This window comes from Danio rerio, chromosome 17 (assembly GCF_052040795.2).
Source record: "Danio rerio strain M-AB ecotype USA chromosome 17, GRCz13ab, whole genome shotgun sequence".
Classification (NCBI taxonomy): domain Eukaryota; kingdom Metazoa; phylum Chordata; class Actinopteri; order Cypriniformes; family Danionidae; genus Danio; species Danio rerio.
Window position 1 is genome coordinate 36,523,620 of NC_141037.1, and position 22,881 is coordinate 36,546,500.

At 33.5% G+C, this 22,881-nt stretch overlaps 2 protein-coding genes across 15 annotated transcripts in view; both read right to left on the reverse strand.

Moving 5' to 3' along the window:
- Nucleotides 1-2,513, reverse strand: part of kidins220a (kinase D-interacting substrate 220a) — a 147,858-nt gene extending 145,345 nt beyond the window's left edge. For all 12 annotated transcript variants that reach the window (XR_015513607.1, XR_015513604.1, XR_015513603.1 and 9 more), the window contains exon 1: nt 2,382-2,513. The gene's annotated coding sequence lies outside the window, so the exon portion shown is untranslated. The remainder of the gene's footprint in view (nt 1-2,381) is intronic.
- A 4,998-nt stretch (nt 2,514-7,511) lies between these two features.
- Nucleotides 7,512-22,881, reverse strand: part of mboat2a (membrane bound O-acyltransferase domain containing 2a) — a 110,674-nt gene continuing 95,304 nt past the window's right edge. For all 3 annotated transcript variants that reach the window (XM_087290794.1, XM_087290796.1, XM_087290795.1), the window contains exons 8-13: nt 21,110-21,302; nt 17,544-17,647; nt 17,404-17,468; nt 17,175-17,307; nt 13,050-13,201; nt 7,512-9,537 (exon numbers count right to left, since the gene is read on the reverse strand). In XM_087290794.1, coding sequence (XP_087146920.1) covers nt 9,369-9,537; nt 13,050-13,201; nt 17,175-17,307; nt 17,404-17,468; nt 17,544-17,647; nt 21,110-21,302 — 816 coding nt within the window. In that variant the 3' untranslated portion in view covers nt 7,512-9,368. The remainder of the gene's footprint in view (nt 9,538-13,049; nt 13,202-17,174; nt 17,308-17,403; nt 17,469-17,543; nt 17,648-21,109; nt 21,303-22,881) is intronic.

The following is a 22,881-nucleotide window of genomic DNA, read 5'->3' on the forward strand; positions in this document are numbered from 1 at the left end:
TGTGTGTGTGTTTTAAATGCTACAAACATTTGTAAAATGGTCACTAGACTGAATAATAAATTAAAGGTGGCACAGTAAATGTGAAGTGTTTATGTGTGAAGAATGAGTGTGTATGAGTGTTTCCCAGTGATTGGTTGCAGCTGGAAGGGTATCCGCTGTGCAAAACATATGATGTATAAGTTGGCGGTTCATTCCGCTGTGGCGACCCCAGATTAATAAAGGGACTAAGCAAAAAAGAAAATGAATGAAAATAAAATAAAATAAAATAAAATAAAATAAAATAAAATAAAATAAAATAAAATAAAATAAAATTTAATTTAATTTAATTTAATTTAATTTAATTTAATTTAATTTAATTTAATTTAGCTAAAAGGTATCACGGTGCAATAATAAACAATTTTTGACATACAAACGTTTTTGTTGGCATTTTAATAATATAAATATAACAACAATGTCAATTTGAAATCTTGTTCACATGTGTATATGTGCATGTGTGTTAAATGTGTGTCAAAAGTCATTGAAGAGGGACCACTTAAAAATAAATATCTTGGTAACACTTTATTTCGATGGTACATTTGAGTATTAGTAGACTGTCTGCTTAATATGTTGATACTGCTACTTCAACAGACATTTAACAGAAACTTTGCAAGAACATGTCAACTTACACTAACCCTAACCTTATAAGTCTACTTTTAATCTAATGAGAATTAGTTGGCATGTAGATGCAATGTAACTTAAATTCAACAAACGACCATCAAAATAAAGTGTGATCAAGTTTTTTTCTTTCATCAAATAATAACATTTACTCAGTAACTGAAGAAACAGACAGACTTAAAGCAGATATAGAGCTTCCCTTATGGATATTAATGAAGTCTTATGGTACAAAGTTAGTGTCCTGAACGGTCCAGCCTAGGCAGTTTATATTATACAGGCCTTTGATCATGGCAGGTGACGTTCAGTGTAAGGACTTATAAAAGAGATGATGACTTGAATTTTTAGCAGCATTTGAATTAAAAATAAATAAGTAAATATATATCTTTAATAGAAATGTAACATTTGCCAAAGGTCACTAGTCTGGGAGAAGCACATATGGATTTCACATTAGAGGGAAGTAAACAGCACTATTACTATTCCTAAATATAGCAAATATATGAACTGAGTTCTTATAATAGACATGATCTTCAACCTTTTTAAAGCCAACAGTTCCTTAGAGAGAGCAAAGCCGAGCAGCTCTGTAAGACTGTTTGCATTTTAATCTATAATAACTTTACAATGATCATCAAATTTAATTAATGTTTTTTGTTTATATTAAATATATATATATATATATATATATATATATATATATATATATATATATATATATATATATATATATTTTTTTTTTTTTTTTTTTTTTTTTTTTTTTTTTACTGACCAGAACATATGTCTGTCTGAGTGTGTTTGTGTGTGTGTGTGTGTGTGTGTGTGTGTGTGTGTGTGTGTGTGTGTGTGTGTTAAAAGTTATATTGAAATGTTTGGAATAATGGAAGGAAATGGTCAAATAGATTATTGGTCGATATTTTGTGTGTGTGTGTGTGTGTGTGGGGGGGGTTATTTATATGATAATTATAATAGTAATAATATGTTACATTTTCTCAATAATATAGCCTAATTTTTGTACAGCTAAATTGTATAGTGCTACAATAACATAAATTTGTACTCACACATTAGTAAGTTTTTTAAATAAACTTTCATCCATTTTACCATGATTTACATTAAAACGTATTTTTTCTAATATTTTAATTATTGAAATTAAATTAAATGTACATATTTTATATGGGTTCAACTAAACAAAATCTACTGTAAATCTAGGTCCCCCCTGGGGTTGAGCTGCTCCAGGTTTGGGAATCACTGTACTGATATTATAGTATCTGTTTCCATAGAGTGACACAGTGGTACAGCGGTAAACAAGTTCACACAACCGTGCAAATAACTGAAAGCAGCACAAACGTATTTAACCGTAAAAATACATGTCAGTGAGAATCACACCATCATGTTATCTCAATCCTGACAGCAACATTCTAATTAAAACGACGCCTGTTTACACATACAGGCAGACAGTAAAGTAACGATACGTCTGCAAACACTGTAAAACTGAAAGAAGTGAAAGAAAAGCACATGCGCCCTGACAGCTGGAGATGAACTGCAAATGCCCGTGGTTCTTACTTTTTAACATAGTAAGAGATACTACCTATCAGTTAAAAGTTAATATAAACGTACACGGACTTATCTTAAGTGAAAAAAGTGACAAACTGAAAGCTGACATCAACTCACGCGTCTTACCAAAACAAGGCAGATTGTTTACATACAGCAATTGCACATGGTAAATGGTAACTTACGATACGTCTCCCTGCAAAATGAAAAAAAGGTCCAAAGTAATCCGATATAATTCACATATCTCCGCGGCTTTCCATAAGCCTTTTTGTCAAGAATTTGTCTTGTGTTACAGCACAGCCATCTTGCGCAAACACGTTCGGCAGTGGTTAAAATTAAAATTATCCAGACGCGTGACCACGCCTACCGTGACCAAAACACACCCATCACAGGGCACAGCAACGCCCATGTTTTGACAAGCTGTAGGTTCTCAACGGTCTACGGTTCAGTCTGTCATTTCTATAGTTTTGTCTGTTTTATCCATTCCATGTTGAGTTTTTTTCTTCTTCTATAGGGGAGAGTGGAGACGGTTGCAGGTTCCTCCATTCAGGAATGAGCTACAGTGATGATTTTCACAGAGGCCGATTTAACTAAAAAGCAAGGTAAGCGGCCGCTTAGGGCCCCAGGACATCTGGGGGCCCAAAAATAAATTTCTAGAGGCATAAATTATACCTAGAAAAACTGTGCCATTGTTTTCTATCACATTTTGTAATAATAATGAAATTATAATGAGTCAAACAAATACAATTAGTACATAATTAAATATACAATAAAATAAAGTATTATAATTATAATGTAATGTAATAATAATATTATGAAAAAAAACCACCACCCCAATCACGGAGCAGTAAAGCAGTCAATTTTAATAATAATAATAATAATATAATTTAAAAAAAAAATATATATATATATATATATATATATATATATATATATATATATATATATATATAATTATTAGAATTATATATATATATATATATATATATATATATATATATATATATAATTATTTAATTATTTAAAATACAAAGCTTACATTAAGATAAAATGTAGAAAAGAACATTGAGAGAGAAAAAAAGCAAAATGAATAAAAATTAAATAAAAGTAGAAAGAGTTTCCCATGGTTGGAGTTACCAAGTATAGTGTAGTAACGTATAGTTTAGTATAGTACAGTATAGTAGTATATTATTACAGTATAGTAGTATATTATAGTGTAGTATAGTGGTATATTCGAGAATAGTATAGTAAAGTACAGTACAGTATAGTACAGTATCAGTGTAGTAAAGTAGTATAGTATTGATAGTAGAGATTTATTGCTACATAACTGAATTACAACTAATGAAAAAGGCACAAAATGCTGAAAAAAATAACCTTCAAGCAAAACAATCCTCCCTAAAACTTAATTCCTTAATTATCAGACACTGTGCACAAGAAATCTCACTCACAAACCTGAATTTCAAAAAATGGTGCTTGCTGTCTGTTCAAACTACTTACTTAAAATGAGCTGAAACTACACAATTCTTAAGGTTTTATTGGGGACAACTTGATTGTTCTATGTTCAATCCACTTAAATTTGTAAAAACTAATGCGTGAACCTAATTCTTTCACAATGTCCCAACACAAATCTATTTTGTGGAACCCAGCATTTTTTACCGAGTAGGCCCCCCAAATCACTAAATGTGCCTCTGGATATCCATACATATTTTCAGTTAGACTCTCCTTCAATCTGAGAGAAATCTGCCATGTGACCATTTTTTCAGTAAAAAAATATTTTTAGGATTTTTTTTTCATGAAACATTATTCATTTGTAGAATTTAAATAACTGTTTTCTTAGTTTTAAATTGGCATATCAAGCGTTAAAACTATTGTATCTCCATATAGACAGTTTTGGGACAGAGTTGGGACAGTTGCAACATGCTGTTACAACTGTCCCCAATTACAAAATGTATTTAAAAGTTTGCCATTTTACCAACGTATCATTTTAATTTGATCAGTTTCAGTATCATTTAATTTGGAAATAAATTAATTATTGTATTAATTAATTCATTACAAAGTTCAAAGAAGTAATTTAGTAAAGGTTCAGACTAGATGTTTGGTGACTAAACTATTATTTTAATAAATATTTTTTTTAACACACTAAAATACATTGCCGATATTCACTGAGAAATGATAAAAATATGCATTCTTAAAATGGGGTGTACTCAATTATGCTGAGCACAATGTTATAGCAATTTGGCTGGGTGTTCAATAGATGTAGGTTTATTATATTGAAATGTTGTGTTTCCACAAAAAATAAATTCTCTGAGAAACTAAAGGAAATGCAAAAAGTCTTGCAGCTATCCCCAGTCTCCCCTATGTAGTGCTGTATCTTTGTGGCAAACCCATTATTGCATTACTAATAAGAAAACCAAAAACAATGAGACAAAATCCGGGAAGGAAAATACCTTTTATTTGTTGTTTCCGTCGTCATGGAAGTGGAATTAATTTTTTTATGTGGAGTCCTTGATTCAGACGGAAAAAAATGATATAGTTTGGCTTGGTACAACTTCAGAGCACTCAAATGCTGGCTATCACATCTCAATTTATGATTATTACAGAAAATAAATAGAGACAGTGTATGTTCCACACTAGACAGCTTTCAATCCAAGTGTATCTAACACACACACACACACACACACACACACACACAACTGCATTTCGTCATGTATATTGGTAAATGGAGCTAACATATTAGGTGTTACTTTTCCTGTCTCTCTCCACAGACTCATTACAATAATATCTCTAGTTTTCCTGTGAAATTCCAGTTTATGCAAACCAGTCATTAGGAACTATAATGGAAAGTTAAATGATTATACTGTATGTGCAATATCTGGAAAGCTTCAGCAGCCAGTTAACAAAGTTCTTATGTTAACTTTGGGCCACAACCACTAACATCTGAACAAGACAAAGACAAAAAACAGAAGTGAGGTGACCGATAGACAGCAAATGCACTAGAATAATCATTACAGCAGTCTACACTATTTCACACAGCTTCGGGGTCATTCTTGCAAAATCAGTAGTTAGAAATATCACAAAAATTAACCAAACAGTTGACACGAACAAGTTTAATAAGTTTGACACATTATTATTTGGGCGTTAAGGGAGTCAGTTCACCCAAAAATGAAAATTTACTCAGCATTTACTCTCCATCATGTGATTCTTTACGCCTGAACACATAAAAGAAGATAGTTTTGAATATGTTGGATAGCCATTAGCATCCATAGTAGGAAAAACAAATATTATGGAAGTCAATGGCTAACAGATTTTTTTTTTTCCCAAATATCTTCTTTTCTGTTGATCAAAAGTAACTCCAAATATGTTCTGAATCAGTTGAGGGTCAGTAAACAATGGTAAAATGCTCATTTTAGGTTGAATGTTCCCTTAACCAAAATTAAAAACAATGTTTTACACATAAATGGCGACAAAAAAATACATGAAACTTTTTTTTTCTCAAATGGAGCATGTTTACAAAATAAGCCATCAACACTTGAATACCATCCTGATTTTCTTAAATTGCTACAATGTGTTTAATATAATGGGTAAAATCATCTATTCCACTTCTAATAAGCACATACTCTTAACCACTGAGTAGCACTGAGGTTCCTTGCATTGCTTCGGCAGTTTTTTTATTTTTTTTTTACTTTAGCACTACCCCGACCTATTCCTACCAAAAGTGCAAAGATAGGGAGAGAGTGAAAAACAATTCCTCCCAAAATCTCAGTAGGTAAAAATAATGTCAGTTTAAGACCAAATCAATCACACACTCTTTTTTTTTTTCAATATAAACCTCTCACCCTGTTGTAAACCCGTACAAATAAAGTGATCTTTTTTTGTGCACCCCGTTTATTTGGCACTTTGGACATTTGAAGTAAGTTTTGCATTGAGGTGCTATAGTTAGTACACTGGTTACTGAGGGACATATTGCAGTTAAAACAATTAAAAACTTTTAGAAATTAGATCAAAATGGCAAAATAACTAAATATACAGTATAGGACTGAACATCAGCATGTTTCAGGTTTCAGGATAATCTTCCTATTGGTTTTGCACTTGCTACAATTGTTGCTGTGCAATCATTGTTTAACAAGTCTGAAGTCCAAATACATTAGGACTTGCTGTGCTTTCTAAACCACAGGGGCTGGTTCAAAGCTTTTACTCTAAATGGAGGCTAGTTGGTATAATCTTTTCTTTTTATCAAACTGGTTTGGGTAGCAGACATGCAGCGTGACTCACTTTGGTAAATGCTTTAGTCCCTTCAGCTCTACACTGCCAAATAAAACTAACATCTCACTTTGACCAAGGGGTAACATTTTGGTAGATATTTAACAAAATAACATTAAACTCAACTAGATTGAAAAGATGCTTGGGCAACATGATTAGGTCTGGTTTTGCATCGAATGAGAGCTTTACAGGATCAAAGTTTCAGAAACATTGTAATATAATGAAATAACAAAACTTGCAGGTTTCTTTAGGGCTCAGGGATACCAATTAATGTGTGTGCGTGTGTGCGTGTGTGTGTGTGTGTGTGTGTGTGTGTGTGTATAATTTTATATATGCATAATTATTGATATTAAATGAAAGTTGAAACTACATCATGTTGCTTATTATAGATCTACAGCTCAAAATAATAATTAATTAATCAAAACCAGGGGAAAAGGTATGTGCTGACTGTTTTTGTTTTTAAAAAACAAATCAAACTTTAAAACAAAAAAAATGAAACAAAAAGATGAACAAAAATAAACCAAATAAAATCAAACATAAGCAAAGTGAATGAAAACAAAACAATAAAATAATACAATGAAAATAAAACTAAACAATAAACAACTAATGTGGACCAAAGTAAAAACGAGGTGGACAAAAATGAACAAAAGACAAGATAGAAAGAATAAAATTAAAATAAATTTGAATATGAGTTCAAGATGAACTGCAGGAAATGGACTGTACTGTACTCCGCATAATTAATTACTCCCCATTTTGAAAACGAATATTTATATCCATTTCTCAGTGAATATAGGCAATGTATTTTGGTGCATTTAAAGAAAACAGATTTATTAAACATATATGTTTATTAAAATAATATTTTAGTCACCAAACATATTTAGAAATGTAAAGATAATACAATTAAATTCAATTCAAAATATTGATATTACAAAATAGAAACATTTTTTATTTATTTATTTATTTTTTTGCTTCTCTTGATTTTTTTATTGTTTAAATTTGAATTTAATAATTTTCTATAACATATAAATTTGTGTGAACTAGTTTTTGGACTGTTATCGTAAGTTATTTTGTTAAATGAGCTCCAGATTTGGCTTCAGTACTGACTAATCTAATGTATACTGTATGCACAAATATAATATTGCAGAGCTTCCTATTAAACATATGAATTTAAAAGAGAGATTTGTGAGGGGTGTACTTATATATGCTGAGCACTGTATACACAAAAGAAAAAACACAAAACAAAAAAGTAAAACAAAAAGACAAAACAAGAAAAAACAAAGCAATAAAAAAAAACAAAACAAAATCAGAAAACAAAACAAAACAAGAAAAAACAAAGCAAAACGAAATGAGAAAACAAAACAAAGAAAACAAAACAAAAAAATAACAAAACAAAACAAAATGAGAAAACAAAACAAAACAAGAAAAAACAAAGCAAAACGAAATGAGAAAACAAAACAGAGAAAACAAAACAAAAAAACAACAAAACAAAACAAAATGAGAAAACAAAACAAAACAAGAAAAAACAAAGCAAAACGAAGTGAGAAAACAAAACAGAGAAAACAAAACAGAAAAAATAACAAAACAAAACAAAATGAGAAAACAAACCAAGAGAAAACAAAACAAAAAAATAACAAAACAAAACGAGAAAACAAAACAAACAAGAGAAAACAAAAACAAGACAAGACACGACAAAACAAAAACTAAAACAAAACAAAAAGATGAAACAAATCAATAAATAACAAAACTAAACTAAAAATAACAAAACAAAACTAAACTAAATAAAAGGACAAAAACAAAACAAAAAACAAAATGAGAAAACAAAACAAGAGAAAACAAAAAACAAAACAAAAAAGATGAAAAAAAGACAGATGGAAAAAAATGGAATTCCTATGTGACCACTAATATATTCTTATGTCAAACTTTTATCCATAAACCTTTAAATGTTTGAAAATGTTTTACTCAAAGGCTTGTTTTGTAAATTGAGTGGTTTGTCTGAACTGTCGTCTGGTAGTGGACTGAAATACTGACGTGTTATTCAATTTAGCTCTTGTTGATGTACCATGAATGTGTGCGCCGTTTGCACCCATGGAAAAAATACAGTTATTGCACTTTCCATACATGTCTGTAACACAAAACCCCAATCAAGCTGTTACACAGTGTAATAGTGAACTGTCTTCTGTTTTCTCTAGATGAACAGAAACATCTGGTCGTTTGTCATGAGACCTGTGTGCCCTGAGGAAACCTACAACCCATTAAAACACAACCAAAAGCCCTTATAAATCGCTGAGAGAAAAGCATACAAAAAAAGAAACATAAAATGAAGCGTCCCTTATGTTTGACCCTCGCTCCCAATAAAACAAAGAAAATGAAACAAAGGCTAAAGTTTGCAACCTAAGGCCTATGAGTTTGGCAACACACAACCGGACTGTCTTTTCCATTACCGCACACGTTTGCATTGAGAAGAACTGAACTCAGAGGTTACTGTGTTTAACTGACACTGGCAAGAAACCCTTTAGGTACCATTGAAACTGATGCCAGTGCTAGACTTTCTGCACTAATGTAGTGAAGCTATAAACCAACAATGACCGCTCACGATTCCCCGTATGAGGCTTCAGGTCCTAAATATACGCAGAGAGTTTAAGGCAACTTCAGATTAACTGACAATTACGTCAATTATTCACCATTTTCAATACTCATCCCATCCCCTGTTTAAAACCCAAGCGTGAACTTCCCCCACCTGTGTTATTATGGGGTTTACAGTCTGTTTTTTTCCCTGTGTTGTTGCTGGAGTTGGCGTCACTGTCAGTGTGGTTGGATGTGAAGGAGGATTTTGGCCGCTCTGCATCTCTCCGTTTTGATATATCAGAGTTCCTCAGGTGTCTGTGTGCGGCTCCAGCTGCTTTCCCCTACCCTCATGAGCTTTTCTGCTTCTGGTTGCAGTTGCTGTCGGGTGAGGACAGACAGTTGTGTTCACTGGCCTGAATGATGTCCAAATCTTCCTGTTGTCGTCTGCGTCTGGACTTGACGGGTAAAACCAGTGCCAGCAGCAAACAGATCAGGTGAATGCAGCAGTACCATGATCTAAAGAGAAAACAACACACGTTAGGAGTGTTAGCTGTTATGTGATTTGTTGGCACTGATTTGTTAGTAATGAACATTTATGCACAAGTATTTATGTGTATAAAGCATCTGTTTTGTGAGAAGTGCTTCTCATTTGATATGTAAATGACCCAGTATGGCGTTACTGTGACATTTCCTTGAGTAAAAATGAAGTATTCTGAAACTTACTGTCGTACACCACGCCCACCAAAAGGGTACCCTTTTTGCAGTGGGAACGCAAGCCAGATAAAGGTGACCCATACCAACCCATACCATACTGTACTGTACCAATCAGTGCAAATGGGCCATAATAAAGTTATGACTGAGTTTATTGTGATTCTTCTGATTTACTAAAAAGAGCAAATTTCTATAACTGTGCTGATGGGGTGGATGATTTACAGACATGCACAAATTAAAGAATACACACGGAACATATCATTTACATAGAGCTCAACACAATAAGCACAATTTGTAGCAAACATTAGTAAATCGAGTTGTGTGATTCATTTAAATACATACAAAAATAAAATGTGTTTATTCTTTGGTAAACCCGTACCCGCCCCGCCCCGCAATAATTAAACGAACACCCGACAGCAGCACTAATATCATACCCGTTTGACACACACCGTGACCCGAACCGCACCTGCATGAGATGTAAATGTCCATGTATTTATTTTCTCATGCAAAAAGCAAGCCTGGCCCATCCAATGAGGAGCTTGTCCCACTCTGGCGCCACAACAGATGACAATTTTTTGTGATGCGTTTTATATCTGAGAAAGCAGCAATCATACGATGTGACCGTGAGCTTTAAAAACGTGTTCAACCCTGTAGAATAAGCTCAACCCTGTTAGACCATTTGCCACGCCACAAAGCAGATTTTTCCGTCCTTAAAATAGCAAAAGTGGATTCGGAAACAACCTTAATGGTTTTTGTGCCCTGCGCTTTGGACTTTGTGCATAGATCGTCAAAATAGAGCCCATAATCTTGTTTTCACTTTGCACTCTCGCACACTCTTTTCTCTTGAAGTGCATAAACAAAATTGACCTGTATAAACAATATCGAGATGTTGGTAACTGAACTAATATCAATATCACTGATTTGATTAATTAAATAGGACAGCTGTGTAAAGTGCTGTCGATTGCAGATTTTTCCCTTTAAATCTCTCTTTATTATTTGTGATCTCCCTCAGTTATTGGACTTTTTAGCTGATAACGGAAAAACGTCAAAAACAAATACACTCTAGATCTTAGACTGTTACTGTTTACTGTTGTGCTTAACAGTAGTGTAATGAAATATTGAAAATTCAGGATTCAATAACGAATGTTGAAAAAATATTGAGAATTCAAGATGTTTCAGTGAGCAGGTCGACGCACACACATAGAACGCTATGGTGAAGCACACTAAACGCCATATGTGCATCGATAAAAACATGTTATATGTTTTATATGCAAAATAAATGCTGAAAAATGTTTTTGATAGGTTATACATGGTAATTAGCTATCCACCACAAACAAGTAGGCTAATATCCAAAGATGTGCTATTCAAAAAAATGTTAATGTTGATATTTTTACAAGGTATCACCTCGAAGATGGACATTCCAGCATTAAGAAAACACTAGTTACAGTTGTTGTAAAGATTATTATATGCATTAAAAGCAATAATTCTATTGCATGTATAGTTGCCATTTCAAAAAGTTAAGGAATAAAACTCTTTAAAAACAGCAATTGTTTCCTGTATCTTGTTAAAAGCATATTTAATTTTTAGAAATTTAGCTTTTGTTAACTGAATTTGACCTTAACAATGTTTAATTGTTTAATATGTTTATTTTTTTGGCCCACCTGGAATGTCACTTGGACCACCCTAAAGTTCAAAGCTGGAGCCGGGCCTGTATGAACCACTATTTTAATACATTAACACATTTCATAAATAATTAAAAGAATATCATCAACTGTTAATGACTTTGTTGCAAAATTTTAAATCAAACACAGATGTCTCTCTCGTTTGCGGCACTTGATGCGAGGAAGGGGATGGTAAAAACAGAACTAGATTACACTGAGAATTTCTTTTTCTTTTTTTCAGATATAGCAAAATACTCAAGCAAAGTCACTTACGGCTCTAAATTTTGTGAAGTGTTTTACTCTCAGATTTTAAACAAAAAACAAATAAAATGTAATTATTTTAATTCATTTTATTTAAAAATGAAATAAAGTAATAGTAAATCAAAACAAAAAATGTGTGCGTTATTTTGTAGTTTAAAACACATACCGCATATACCAAAAGCAACCAATGAATACAAAACCAAAACAAACTAAACCTAAGCACAAAATAACAATCGATAATAAGACAAAAAAAAATGTTTTATTTAACAATAAATATGTATTATTGAATAATAATATATAAATGGAGTACTGTAAACTAATTTTAACCTAATATTTAGGTAAAATCTTCCAACATAACATAACATAACATAACATAATATAACATAACGCTTGTGAATACACATATTAAAGTGATACTCAAGTTGTATACCATGCAGAAAATATATTATTTTATTATATTTTGTATAGTTTTTCATTTTAAAAACCTGTAATCCTTGTTAAATTAATACATTAGAAATTGGGAAAAATATTACAATGAAATAAGTTTATATTCAAAACAAGAAAAATATCTGACAGCATGCCAAGCAACATGATTCTGGTTCCTTCAAAATAAAGTTGATATTTGAAGCCGAAAATGTTCTATGTGAATATAAAAACAATATTGTTCATCGCTTTAATGTATCTTGATTTAATAAATATTCTGATTTATTTTTATTTTTTACTGAAAAAAGACAAAAAATAGAGCCTCCCCATCATCACCTGAACATAAATGATTGTTTTCTGGGCTGAGCTCCCAGCAGCCTTCAGTCTCTCTCCCTAATTCTAGCTCTTTAATGAAAATGTTTTATGTCTTTTTCTTCAGGCAGACTCATTTACCAGTGCTGCTCCGACAAATGACCATCATAGATTTCTTTTATCTCAGCAGAAGCAGTCAAATAAATGATCCTCCGCCGGCTCATAAAGTGTCACCAGACTCAGGCCTGTAAAGCTGTCTAATGAATCGAGGGAGACTGAGATAAAATCAGCCACTCGGTTTTACCTGTCAGCTTCACGACTGCTGCTAGTAACTCTCAGCAATCCACTTTGTACCTACATCCTATAAGGCTTTTCCCATAATACAATGGGAGTAGCTTTATTTAAACGGTAAACAATCAACAAAGTGTTTTTAAAATTAGGGTACATTATTCTACAGACAGGAAACTTTAGATACAGTACATACTTTTAACATACAAATATGTTAAATTTAACAAATACGTTAAATGCTTTATTAATGTTTTCCCACCAGTTTCTACTCACAAACAGACTGAAATTAGCCTGTGGATCGGGTGACTTTGCCTCAAAGACATTAGGAGCTGTGCTGAAATACTCGCATATTGGTGCAAATGCATTACTTACCTATAAAACTTTATTGAAGGCCCCACTGCCAGCAGTACAAATGGCACAACAGTGTAACAAATGGCGATCTGTGTACTGAACCATGTGATCACATCATAAATGAGCTTGAGTGTAGATGAGCCCAGGAAGTGTTGCCTCACGTTGTGTCTTACCTGCAAAAGAGAACATTCCTTTAGTTCAGAGAGCAAACATGTAAGAAAGTATTGATGATGTTGTCAATTATTCCCAACATAATGACCTTAACTCTTGTTAGATTAAAGCAGAGCTTTTATGCCCCTTTTTCAAGATGTAATATAAGTCTCTGATGTGGCTAGAGTGTTTATGTGAAGTTTCAATATAAAATAATATTTTATAACTCTTTGAAACTGACTTTCTAAGGCTTTCTTTCAAATTGTGCCCTTTCAGTGCCTGTTGCTTTAAATTCAATGTGCTCCCAGAGAGTGGAGCTACAAATGCCTCAGCATAGCAGCAGATTCAAAACAGATCTCTGTGAAAACCTGTAAATGTCAACAAAAAAAAAGAGGCACAGAAGAAGGACGATGATGTTCATTTGTGCCCAAACCAGGGGCATTGCTAGGGTTGAAAGGGATAAGAGGCTTGGCCCCAAAGAGGTCTAATTCAGGACCCCTAAGACGTTTAGTTAACCATAATTCTAAGTGTTTTTGTTTTTAACAAATGCTTAATTGTACACAAATTAATCATTAATTAATGCTTATTTAATGCATTATTTTGGATCCTTAAATTAAAGTGTTACTGCACAGACTTTAAAGCTAATGGGCTCTATGCACAGCTAGAGTTTGAAAGGCAATGATTTCCGGTGAAAGCTTGATGTGTCATAACTGTGTTTGTCCACCAGATGCCACTGTAGTTCACCAGCAACCCCCAGCGGACTACAGTGGCTTTAGAACTACATTTCCATGCATTCTTTCGCACACACACCCGGTCTCTCATCTACACTGATTTACAACCACAGCTGTCTCCGTTCTCCGTGATTACCTGGACTATATATTCAGTCATTCATCCTCTGTTTGTCAGTCGGTCGTTGTCTTCCTTTTGGTATGTGTTTGAATCCAGTCTTGTATCTTGTCATCCTGTATCCAGTTTAGTATCTTATCCTAGTTGTCAAAGTCTAGTTTTAGTTTAGTCTGTTTGAGTTCCTGGTAGTGGTGGGCAAAGCGAGGCTTCGTGAAACACTGAAACTATCGAAGCAAATGTGTCGAAGCTTCGAAACGTTTCGAAACACCACTCTACGGCGACACCTAGTGGTCATTTTAATTGTATTTCACTGAAGCAGCTTCAGCAAAGATTAGTTGAGCAAATTAGGGTATGAAACCCCACTTTGTAGCCGTGAATCTGCAAGTGGTTTAGACGAGCGGTTAGAGTCCGTGACCACCATGAGGGAATAATGGATTCGAATTCATACTGTAGCAATTATTTTGAAATGCTTTGATAGCAGTTGGTAATGCTTTGTTGTTGTATCGTTTTGTTTCAACATTGCTCTGACATACGAATAAACACCTTGTAAATAAATTTGTATTGTTTTGTTCATAAAACAGGGTTGTTGCTAGATCAGATCAAGTTGTGGCCAGAAGTTAACAATAATTATTTATATTATTAATTAAATTTCCCATTGTATTTTATTAACGTCTATCCAAAACCTAAACCCATCACAGTACTGTAAAAATATTAATTATTGTTTTACAGTGTTACAAAAATGATGCTAAACTGATGGCATATCATGCTATCTGGCTATCTAGACTACACCATAAAACAGTAACATGATTAAAATATATAAAATCATGATTTTGTAGTATTTGGACTAGTCGGGATTCGAACCCAAAACAAATTTGTAACACAGATCTGTTGTGCACACGCACAGTCCACTAAGCCATACAAGATACAGTTACGTCCTTGATCATGCCAGTCAGATGCAGATTCTCCGGGTCTTGAAACGCCTCTGAAATGATCAATGCTTTGAATCGCTTTAGCCACGTGACCAAGTGTTTCGAAACACTTTAGTCACGTGACCTGGGTGTTTCGGATCATGCTTCGGTGCAGTGTTTCGAAACACTTGCGCTTCGGGATCTCGACACTGTGTCGAAACGTCAGTTTCACGTCAGCCATCCTTAGTTCCTGGTTTGTTTGTTTTGTTATTTTGTACTTTGGATTTTTTTTGTCACTGTTACTGCACTATACTATATTAAATCTGCACTTGGATCCACACCCTTTTTGTTCCTGTTCTTGATCACTCTAACGTGACATGATGTAACTATTTTCTATTTTACAGGGTTGTTTTTACAGCATCGATGTTGTAATGTAATTATAATACATTCAGTTAAATAGACTTAAGCATTCATTTAGTTGTTCAAGCGTAAAACGAGATGTAAGACCATTGTAAGTGCAGAAATCCCATTGAAAACACTGGGGTAAAATAAACTGTCATATTTTAAAGACATGACAGGGGAAATGGAGTTTAATGCAGTGCTTCTAGTCAGATCTGAGACCCACTTCATATTGTATGTCTAACAGGCAGTGAAGATCTGTTGATTTTTTTTTTTTGAAGAAATCAGATCTTAAACGTGACAGTTTTGTAATGGAAAAGCAGTTTACCGGAAGGCTGTCTGGCTGAATATGAATGGCCTGTGTGGATAAAGCCCTTAAACATCCTTATGCTACCCCAAACTGAAATATCAGTTATGTCAAGATATGACACTAAATTAAATATATCAATTTCCAAAATGTCTGATTAACATAGGATTATTTACTCATACTTTATTTTAAATGTTGAATTCATGCTATTAACAAACCATCAACTAAGACTTTTAGCTCAATCATCTACTAATTAGTTGCTGATTAATAGTTAATAAGGTAGCAGTTGGGTTTAGGTTTTAACATAAGGGTAGGATTAGGATTGTAAAATAAGATCATACTTTATAAGTGCTAATAAATAGTTTATATCTTAACAATAGACAGGTAATAAAAGCCAGTAGTAAATGGTGTGAATTACTACTTAAAATAAAGTATTACAAAAAATATATATATATTTGTGGACAGTATTGTTGTTTGTGATATTCATAATCGATTCTGAATGCATCCGTGTATTTTGCAAAAACAATGCCGTGGGCTGAATAGTTTCGATCCAGAGACGCATTTAAAGATGGACTCCAGCAACTTACTGACCTACTTCTTCCTTTCTTATTCTTCATCTGGAGAGGCCTTGATCATTATCATGCGACAGAGGAATTGTGCTGTTATGCAGCACAGGACTAGATGAATAATAACCTCAACTGAGGAATGTTTTTTTCGATCGCCGCATGCCTCATATTTATTATTACAGAAAAACAATGTAGAGTTTATTCAAACGTAATAGTATTTTTCAATCAAATCTGCACCAATGTAAATCTTCCTAAACAAAACCACAACCTCAATTGTGAAAGCATATTTTAATTGCAATGAAATCAAGAAGCTTTGATTTGTTTATTTTGTCTGACCTTTATAATCAATTGACAAAACTATGAAATTCTATTTATATATTTAATATATTTTATATATGTTTTAATGCCATATCAGCAGCATTGGCTATATTCATGGCAAAACCTATACTAAATTTATAATATTTACTACCAATCATAATATAAATTTTTAAATAAACATTTATTGTACAAAAAATCTTTTAGTTTGATTAATGATAAATATTCTAAAATTCCTCCAGGAGACACCTTTTTAAACATTTCACTTAAAATATTTCCTGAATAAAAATGTTCTCTGATACCATTTAAAAAAGCACATTCAGTTTAAATATTTTTTTATCGTCCAAATATTCTTACACAAGTCACAATATCCCTGACTTGCCTGAAATTAATTAATTTAATATTTTGATGCCATGTCAGCAGCATTGCTATTATTCATGCAAACACTTGCACTTGCACAGATATTCAAATTGAAAATCATAACTGTTTCTTAAGCATTCATTGTGCAATAAATAAATAATTAAATAGAAATAACAACAACACTGCTGAACAGTCACAGAAGTTGTTTCAATTTGATCGATGATAAATATTCTGACATTCCTCCAGAAGACTTTGATCTTTGTTTGACAGCCCATGTTTGGTCAAGAATACTCACTGCCCGCGCTGCCATTGTTACAGCGATGCCCGTGACGAAGGTGAGGTAATACCCAGGGTAAACTCCGTGCCACATGGCAGACAGCAGGAATGTGGCGGCTGTGGGATTGTACGGGCAGCGCTCATAACACACCCTGCAGAATACACAAACAAAGCTCACACTGTTTCTGAGATTTTATGAAGAAGAGAGACGTTTGCTTGAGATTATTTGTGTGTTTTGATGCCTTCACCTTTTCAGCCAGAGGGCTGTTTGTATGTTCCAGTTGTCCAAGAACATCTTAAAGCTGGTGGCAAACTATTGAGGATGATGCATTAGGGTTTGGGTTGTTGAAAAGAAAAACTTATTGTAATCGCATATTTTGTAGCTTACCTCAATGTTAAGTATTCTTAAATTTGATATTCTGTCCCATTTTGGGGTGCCGTCTGTGTTATAGCCATTGAACCCAAAACCGGCTGCATTGTTGATGGCATCAGCTGTAAAAGAATTTAGTAAAGTGATTGTTTTATGCGTTTCATTATGAATAGAATCAGATACTATACAACTAGAAACAAGACTCACTTTGAACACAAGAGGGCAGCAGAATGCTTGAAAACAGCATTACACTCATTAATACAAGGCTAAATTCATTTATCTGATGAACACAGTCTGATGAAGAGCCGTGTGGCTCGAAACGTTACACGCTTTTTGTCAGCCCTTTTAATTTAATAAATTTGTATTTTTAGAGCTTTAGTGTTGCTGCCATGGATGAATATTTATTTTGCACCTTTTGCGTTTTTTGGCAGAGCACCCATTTAAGAGGGATGAGCGTGGTTTTGTACAGTTTTTCATATCTAAATATAAACAAAGATTTTCTCACATATTCGCATGCACGTGTGTATTTACATATACATAATTAACATAATACACATACATACAGTATATATTGTCAACACTAACTTTTATTTCAGATGCAGCAAATCCCGATTAACTTTTTCCCAACACTATTCATAATAAATAAAAAATAAAAAAGTAAATATTTATCTGTCTCTCTTTTATTCATTCATTCATTCATTCATTTATATATATATATATATATATATATATATATATATATATATATATATATATATAAAAAGACAGATAAATATTTACTTTGCAACTTAATAAAAAGTAAAATTATACATACATAAATACATTCATAATATAATAGCTCCAAAAATTTATTTTCCAATATGACAGTACATAATATTTTACTAGCTATTTTTCAAGATACAAGTTTTCAGCTTAAAGCATAGTTTTTCAGATAAACATGTTCACTTAGCATGTTTCTTAAATATCTGCAAACATATTATGCTGTTATTATGCTTTGGAGCCAAAAACCTAAATACAGCACATTTGAAAAGCAATGTAAAGGCTAAACTAGATTCATTATGTCAAACCTCTAGACTGCAGTGGCCATGTGGATTCCAAATCCCATGCTTCATTGATTGTCTATTTATTTCAACTTTGTATTTATCCAGTTTAGTTCTCTTTATTTAAATCATCGTTCATTTGTTTTGTTTGTTACTACTGTATTGCGTCACTCTTGCTATGTGTTTTTGTCAAGTATTCTTGGTCTATTATTACCTGGATTTGTCAAATCAAGTCAAGTCAAGCTTTATTGTTATTCTGCTACATGCTCGAACATACAGAGGATTAAAATGTTGTGTCTCGTATGTCAACGGTGCAACATAAATTAATCATAAATACAAAAACAACACTGGACATAAGAGCTATTTAAAAAAAACTATGCTCAACTAACAAATACTATAGAATACTTAACTATAGACATAAGGCATGTTTTACTTTTACATGAGTACTTTTACATGAGACTGAACAATGCTGTGCAGGATATTGTGCGACAGAGGTATCATAGGTGAACATTGTGCAAAAAAATTATTTAAGGTTTAATATTGTGCAATAGATATTTAAGGTTAAAGCAAGCAGTGCAACAACACTGTGATACATTTATAGTAAACATCGTTTTCATTATTGAGTTGGATGGAGTAAGATGAAGTTTAGATAGTGTCAGGTGAATAAAAGAGAAGAGTGTTTCTAAAGCTGTTTTGTCAAGCCCACTCACCTGAATAAAGCACAATTTGAAAAGGACAACATTTCCAAGAGGCATGGCGTGATTAAGAAAGTGTCTATAGTGCAAATGTGCAACCCGGTGAAAGTGTCAGAGATGAGAGGGCGGCTTTCTACAGGTGGTTTGTTAAGCTCACTCACCTGTATGGGACATACTCAGGAATACATGCAAAGGGGGGGATGTAATTTCCGAGGGGGGTAAGATTACCTTTTTGTTTAAAAAAAAACTGCATTTAGATGCTTCACCAGTTTAACTCCAACATTTAAATGAAATATTTGACCAACTAGGCAACTTGGGTTAATAAGTCAAGTTATTGTGCAACGGTGGCTTGTTCTCTTGTAGTAATTAGTATATGTATGGAAAAAAAACAAAACAATAAATACACCTGTACACCTTCTTCATCCGGCCACATTGACAAAATCTCTGCTTGTGTGAAGGACATTAATGATTGGCTTGTCTCAAATTCTCTAAAACATAACATGGACAAAACTGAGATCATTTTCATTGGCACCCCACCAATACTTCCACTAGTTTCTCCTGTGACATTGCTAGCAATGTCAAAAATTTAGGCGTAATCTTCGACTCCACACTTTCCTTTTAGTCTCAAATTAAATCTGTAATTAAATCTGTATTCGTTCATTTATGTCGCATTTCCCAACTGCATCCCTTCATCAGTAGCAAGGACGCTGAAACTGTCATCCATCCATTGGTCTCTTCACACATTGACTACTGTAATGCCCTTTTCATTGGTCTCCCTGCCAGCCTCATCTCCAGATTACAATATATTCAAAACTCTGTGGCTAGAATACTCACTCATGCCAAACGTTCTGCTCATATAACCCTAATCTTGTACGACCTCCATTAGCTACCAGTTGCATATCACATTAAATTCAAAATTATCCTCCTTGCATATAGAATCCTTAAATAGCCTAGCTCCCTCTTATCTTTGCAACATGCTTGTCCCCTACACTCCAATCCGCTCATTACGTTCTGCTGACTCTGGCCTTCTCGCTGTCCCTCGGTACCGCCTCTCTTCAATGAGGGCAGATCAGTTAGTGCTATTGCACCCAAACTCTGGAACTCTCTACAACACTCACTCCATTCTGTTAATAATATCTCAGAATTCAAATTTACTTAAAACTCACTTACTTTCTAAATGCTTCACTTCTGATCTGCCAAACTGACCACTTTATCTGATCCACCTGCACTCTGCTTATTTGTCTCTTAGGTCTTGTTTTTGTATTTCCAGTTTGTTATATTTGACTTCCTGTATGTTTGTGTATCAAAAGCTGTTTCTTGTACTATCTCCTTTTATTGATTTTTTTGTAAAGTGTCCTTGAGCTCTAGAAAGGCACTATATAAATAAAAATTATTATTATTATTATTATTATTGCTGCTGGAAGGGCATCCGCTATGTAAAACATATGCTGGATAAGTTGGCGGTTCATTCCACTGTGGCGACCACTGGTTAATAAATTGACTAAGCCAAAAAGAAAATGAATGAATGAATGAATGAATAATTTTTAAGGTAGCTAATAATATTGATTTTAGCATTTTTTTTATTCAAGCCAAACTGAAGTGTGTGGTTTTTTTTTTACTGAGTGACTAATTTAGCATATTAATTATCTTTTACACAAGTTGTTCAGTTGGCAGATATTAAAAAGTTAAAGTGTGTATTAGAATCAGTGTGCTCTGTGGCATATCCTGCATGTATGGAAAACTGAAACAAGTATTCTGAGTAAATTCATATGACCGCATCAACAACACATCTTTGTTACAGGTCTCGTTAATCACTAGAAGAGAAAACAATGGCATCTATCATACTCACCTAACGTCCACACAAAGTAGTACTTGGGCCTCAGTGACAGCATGGAGATGTAGAGGAACAAGACCTGGATGTAGAAAGGGTTGGAGGCCATGAAGGATTCATGGGTGACGCGCTCCGTGGGGCAGGCAGTGTGGATCACCAAATAAATCGTCAGACACAGAGCACACGTGCACACTTTCTGGATCACGTCCCTCTGGAAGAACAACACACACCGTCACACAGAGAGTCAGGACATTAAAATGTAGGAAAATCAGTGTTGGGTGGGGGGGTATTGACTAAATGATCAAATATATTTAAAAGTAACCCACATTAATAAAATACTATAATAATTTATAATACTACAGCATATTGTTTTTGAACCATACTAGAGTAAAGTGGTGGGCGACATGGTGGCTTAGTGGTTAGAACTGTCGCCTTACAGCATGAAGGTCCTTGAGGCATTTCTGTGTGGAGTTTGCATGTTCTCCGTGTGTTCGCATGTGTTTCCTCCGGGTGCCCTGGTTTCCCCCACAAGTCCAAAGGCATGCGCTATAGGTGAATTGAATAAGCTTAATTGGCCATAGTGTGTGTGTATACTGTAAATGAGTGTGTATGGATGCTTCCCAAAACTGGTTTGCAGCCAGAAAGTTATCCGCTTTGTAAAACATACAGTATGCTGGATAAGTTGGCAGTTTCTTCCACTGTCGTGTCCCCTGATGAATAGGGGGACTAAGCCGAAGTAAATGAATGAATAAAGTAAAGTGAATAATACTGTATATGTATTACAGTATTTACAATATAGCATACTCTAGTATTAACTACTGTATAGTAAACTGCTAAACTGTAATAAATACAGTAATATACTTTAGATTTTACTAAAGTGAACTGTTGTGCATTCTAGTATAATACACCATATACTTATAGAAAAGTATAGTGTATAGTGTATATATAAACAATAAGTATATTGTTTTTATTACTATAGTTGTTATGTTATCACAGCCACTACAGAATTACCACAACGGATTCAATAAAATACTTTACGCTATTATGGTTAAAAAACACTATAGTATTTACTATAAATTAATAAAGTACTTCTTCATGTGGTGATACTGTAAAATATGATAGCTTTTTTAAAACAACTTTTCTTTCTTAATCTATTTTAAACTGTAATTTATTCCTGTAATGACAAAAAAAAACTCCAGTCTTCAGTGTCACGTGATATTTCAGAAATCATTAGAATGTGCTGGTATGCTCAAGAAGCCTTTCTTACTACTATTTTTTACTTAACTATTTTTTAAGGATTATTTGTTGAACAAAACATTGTCAATACTGGCATATATTTGAACTAATCTTTTATAATGTTATGACTATCTTTACTATCGATTTTCATAATTTTATTGCATCCCTGCCACAATATTAAAGAGAAAATCAGTTAATTAAAGGTTTCCTATATCTCATGACTCACTGGTGTTTTCCGATTATTATATTTCAAATTGCATTAAGGAATCTTAATCTCTGCTGACAGATTTTGGTGTTGAAATGTGTGATGTGAAGTGGGACGCTGAAAAGGGAGTGCGGATCCAAATGCAGGTTTATTGAGAATGATCAGGCAAGCAACAATCCAATCAGCCGCAAACAGATGTATGCAGGCAAATCCAGAGTCGTAGTCAAAAACACAGTTAATAGATCAGTACAGGCCGGCAGCAGACAACATAAACAAACAAACAAGGCGAGGGTCAAGGTCAAAAAACACGCCAAAGCAAGGCAAGTAAAACGAGTCGTAAAGTCACAAA